Source organism: Nicotiana tomentosiformis, chromosome 2, assembly GCF_000390325.3.
Source record: "Nicotiana tomentosiformis chromosome 2, ASM39032v3, whole genome shotgun sequence".
NCBI lineage: Eukaryota > Viridiplantae > Streptophyta > Magnoliopsida > Solanales > Solanaceae > Nicotiana > Nicotiana tomentosiformis.
Window position 1 is genome coordinate 83,325,114 of NC_090813.1, and position 5,201 is coordinate 83,330,314.

Here is a 5,201-nt window from a genome sequence, read left to right on the forward strand (position 1 = left end):
GCACTACAAGGATGAGCCAAGAATTGTGGGTCGTCTGTTTGGGCTCAATTAAAGCTCAGAAAACTCGGCTTTAGTTGAGCCCAGTTAATCAAACTTTTTTTTGTCTTCCTATCTTTTGAGAAATAATTATGGTATAGTATGACCAGAAAAAAGAGAAGCATCAATTGAATGGATCCGCAATAGAAATGAAACATCTACATGAAAAGTAAAGAAAGGCGATTATATCACATGCATTTTTTGATCCGGCCCTCCCGAGACCCCGCGTATAGTTGGAGCTTAGTGCACCGGACTGCCTTTTTTTTCTTTTATTCTTGAATCTAGAACGAGAGGATTGCCCCTTAATTCCTATTTTTAACTCATCGTATGGGGCCAAATGATCTTTTTGCCAAACTCCACTCTTTAATTTTGATGATTCCAGCCTTCTGTTTCTTTCAATTTGCTTTTAAAATAAAATATTAACAACATTACCTCATCTTTAATTTGAACTTTATGTCAATATTAAAAAATACAATAAAGATCTTTTTAAAAGTACGGGACATAAGTCCAGTGTTCTAAGAAGCCGAAGAAATTTATGCTCTGTCAAAAAAATGAATAGAAAAGAATAATCTTTGTAAGAGTGACTAAAATTGTACTAGAAGTTAAGCACGTATAACCATTATTTAAGAGAAACAGCTTGTGTCAACTAATGCAAAGAGCTACTCTTTCTAATGAACTCTACCATTACTTGTTGTACGATACTTCTATAAATTCTTTATACCATCTACATATATGTAAGTTATCAGTATTAATTTAAGTTAAGCAGACAATAGACATAATAAAGCAGCAAATTAGCTATTGACAACATGACTAATAAATTACTAAATACAAAAACCACTCTTTCATATATGATATACCGGATACAAAAACATATAAACCTTCCTAACAAAATTCCAGAGCCTGCCATTCTTTTCCCCCAAAAATTGCAACTCCGAGCTCAAAATTGGAAGGCCATACTTAGACATGATGAGGAAGAAAAGAAAAAGAAAAAAAAATAGTAATGACACATGAGAAAAATGGATGGTCTAATATCTATTGCTCAGACTCTCCAAAAATATTTGGAGACACGACAACATTTTGGAGTACCTGTCGCAACATAGCCTAATATTGTTAGTTAGGTACTAAAACTTATGATATCAATGATGATGAGTAACTATTCCAAGAAACCAGTTTTTGTTAAAATGGCATTCCTCATTTTGCTAAGGTCCCTTCCCTTAAGAGTCCTTCCAACTCCTTCCATCATAGAAAATGAAGCAACCTGATTTCTTGCTAACCTTCTTGCTATATATTCATGTGGTGGAACCATTCCATCTCCATAATCATCTTCTTCATCTACTTCATTAATATCAACATTTCCATAATAAACTGCACCATCAGAAGAAACCAATGAACCATCTTTTGACACTCTTTTTGATTTCTTGTCATTGATCTTAACAGGAGTAGATGATTTCTGTAGTGGCACAGCAATGGACTCAATAGTACTATTACTACTTTTTTTAACTCTTCTTGAGGATGATGAACATGAAAAATCTGTTTCCTTCATATAAGCCCATACATCTTCTTCTTGAAAGTCACCATCTTTCTGTGTTTTTCCTCTGTTTCTGTTGTTGTTATAGCCACCATACAATTCTTCCATGTGTTTGGTTTTAATTAGATCAATCAAAATTTCAAGAATGAGTAGAGATAAAAAGTTTGAGGCTTTTTTATTTGAAGTACCAAAAGAGCTTGCCAGCGCCTTACAACTATTTATATAGCTAAGAGAAAGGGTTGTTTGGCTTCTTTTTTTATGAATTATTTTTGGTTATTCAGGGGAATCATTGATTAAGAAAAAGAAGAGGATATAAGAGAATGGTATCAGGAATCTTCTTTACCTTAGGTGTAAATAGCTCCAAAAAAAGGGCAGAAGCTTTTTTTCTGAGTTTTCTCTTAATGGCAACCTCCACAAAGAAGATCACAGATTTCAAGGGGCTAAAGTGTTCTGCAGTATCAGAATGGAAAAGACAAGCAACACAGAGATTTATAGATAAATATTACATGAGCTTTGAAACTTTCATCACCCTCAATACTGGAAACTGAAGGCAAAAAAGCTAAAAAGAAAATGATGATTTTCATGAGAGCAGCTCCCAACTCTCAGCCAAAAATGGTTTGAAACTGAAAGCTAATGAGAGGAATATTTTTGGTCACATGAAAGTCCAAAGAAACCTACAGAAAGTTGTTTAGAAAACAAATGAACTTTTGAATGTAGAAGAGGCATTTGGAAATCTCACAAGCCAAGTGTAAAAAAAAAATACTCTCTCACTGAATTTAAGAATGAAGAAAAAAACTTTAAACTTATCGTCTAAAACTATATAGTTATAAATATCTTATTAAAGGTAAAATGAAAAGTTTAAAATTATATTATTTCTAAATGTAGAATGAAATTATTCTTTTTGCGACAAACTAAAAAAAAATAAAAATTATTTTTTCAGACTAAGAGAGTATGTTAGGAGCCTCGTTTATTACTCTGTTTATGATACTATTTTCTTATTAATTCATTCAAAAATAAACACTTCTATATTCAAAAATAATTTAATTTTAAGAATCATTTCATTCGTCGTAAGAAATTTTATGATCACTTAAATATACAAACGTATTTAATAAAACAAGTTCTATAGGTCTTTCTTTCTTTCCTAAGTCAAATTACTTCACATGATTAGAGTGAATAGAGTAATCAAAACATAATACACTCCATTTTATCCTTCATAGGGTTAGACTTAGATATTAGCTGTATGTGGTGGATAAAGGGATACAGATGCATCAATCAATTCTCCTGAATTCTTGAAACTGGTATTTTTGGATTGGGAAAAGTGGAGGGTAACGATTGGTCGAACCAACTTTTCACTGATTTCTGTAGTCTTATCCAATTCAGGAGCCAACTAAGCTTCGCATTACACCAGAGCGAAAGACCAGTAAGCGAGAGAAATGAACTACATTAGGGGCCTAGGAGAGGTGCTAATGGAGTAAAAGCATTTAATTGGCTCATGCACATTGATATTTGTGGTGGGGTTTTCTTTTATGGTATTTTAATTTAACTTGAGTTTAGCGGGGTAACTTTTTATAATGTCAAGACAACTACTCCCTAAAAGATAATTGTTCATAATAATTGTAATTAATCACCTAAAAATAAAGTATGTAATTTGCTACATAATACAATACTCCCTCTATCTCAATTTATATAATAGTGTTCGGATTTCGAATACAAATGAGTTGTTTTTTGGCTGTAACTTTTTCATATAACTTTTAAATATTTTAAATTATTAATTATTGTGACGTATAATATTTTTTATGTAGTTTTCGAAAATATAAATTTTATTAAAAAACTTAAAGATTTGATCTTTAAATATATAATCAAAATTAAGAAGTTTAAATATCAAAAAACGAATAATATCACATAAATTGGAACTGAGAAAGTATAACATAATGATAATATTAAAAATTTATATTGTCCATTGTTTAGCATAAGATAAATCTTGAATCCCTTGAACGGGGACATTGAAATTTCTAACATCATCCCATTAGTGATTACCAAATTCCAACTATTCCCATCCCTATCCTGTCTCAAACTTCAAGACTTCTGTTTTTTGGGATTATTTCTAAGTTGATTGCTGTAATGGTAAGCGCCCTCCATTTCCAACCAAGAGGTTGTGAGTTCGAGTCACCCCAAGAGCAATGTAGAGAGTTCTTGGAGGGAAGGATGCCGAGGGTCATTTGGAAATAGCCTCTTTACCCCAGGATAGGGGTAAGGTATACGTACACATTATCTTCCTCAGACCCCACTAGTGGAATTATACTGAGTTGTTGTTGTGTTGCTGAATTGACTGTGCAAACGTAAAAAAAGCGAAGTGCATGTCCTGAGATCTGGGATTATTACTGACTCTTTAGAGTGTCAGATGACAGTGTAACCCCTACCAACTAAGGCCAATTGAAGTTATAGGGTGGGCCTTCCCTTTGATAGAAGCCAACAATTCCTTCTGATTATATAGTGTACTTGGGATTCAAACATATGATCTCAAATAAATTAAATTTTGAGTTACCTTTTATATATATATATATATATATATATATATATATATATATATATATATAGTATTTTAGTCATATTTACTAAGAATAATTTTTCGATAAAAAGAAATTCTTAGAACTTCTGTAGCTGAAATGGTAGAAAAATATGTTGTCATTATACGTCAAATTGGTTGGACATAAACGGGTTAAATGGGAGCTCATTCTAAATGTCAGGGGGGCTAAGGGATTGAGGCAGGGGCGGACCTAGAGCATTGACTACGGGTTTTCGAAAAATCAATAACTTTTGCGTAGACTCTGTATTTATATTAAGAAATTCATTAAATATTTGTAAATATCTTACTGTGAACCCAGATATTATTGTATATTAATTTAAAATTACGGTAAGAACTCATAAGCCTCAAATCCTGAATCCGCCTATGGATTTAGGAGGTCTCTTCTCAGTTCTCAGCCATATTATCAAGTAGGGATGGCTTTTTATGGATGGAGACATCACAGTGACTTTGTGGGTCAACGTATAAATATTTTTTTCTTTTTAGAGTTTTAAGTCCTCAGGTGTACATGTTTTTTTTTCAAAATAAACCTCTCCAATTTTAGCAAAGTTTTAGTTGAGAAACTTAGGGAAACTATAGTTTGAAGCTTGAAAGTTATATTAACGGTCATGTAACATGTTTAAAGTGTCAAAATTGGAGTTACTATGGTAATTGCAATTCCATTTTAGATGTTACTCTTCTCACTGCTCATGCATCAACCTCATTCCATATATATATATATATATATAGATATATATATATACTCTTTTGAATAGGTAATCTCTAACCTAAAGGTTGCATTTACTCAAATAACAGTGTTAGTATTTTTTGGTCACACATATTAGACTCGCCAATTACTTTACCGATATTATATCTTTCAGGATTAAGTATTTTGATTTCCAATGAAAAAATGAACCGTGGATCAGAATACTTTTTACCACCTTGAGGAGAGATTCACATCTCTAAATAACATAAATGAATATGTATTAGATGTCTTTCTAATTCTGGGGATTGTCAAAGGAAACAAAAGAAAGTGGCATTATAGAGCATGAACTGCGATCATATTTAACAAAT

At 32.0% G+C, this 5,201-nt stretch overlaps 1 protein-coding gene across 1 annotated transcript; it reads right to left on the reverse strand.

Moving 5' to 3' along the window:
• Positions 1 to 1,189: 1,189 nt before the first annotated feature.
• LOC104091320 (protein S40-1-like) lies at positions 1,190 to 1,672 on the reverse strand. The gene has a single exon (XM_009596637.4). It carries the CDS (start codon positions 1,670 to 1,672, stop codon positions 1,190 to 1,192), a length of 483 nt encoding a protein of 160 aa, XP_009594932.1.
• Positions 1,673 to 5,201: the final 3,529 nt, after the last annotated feature.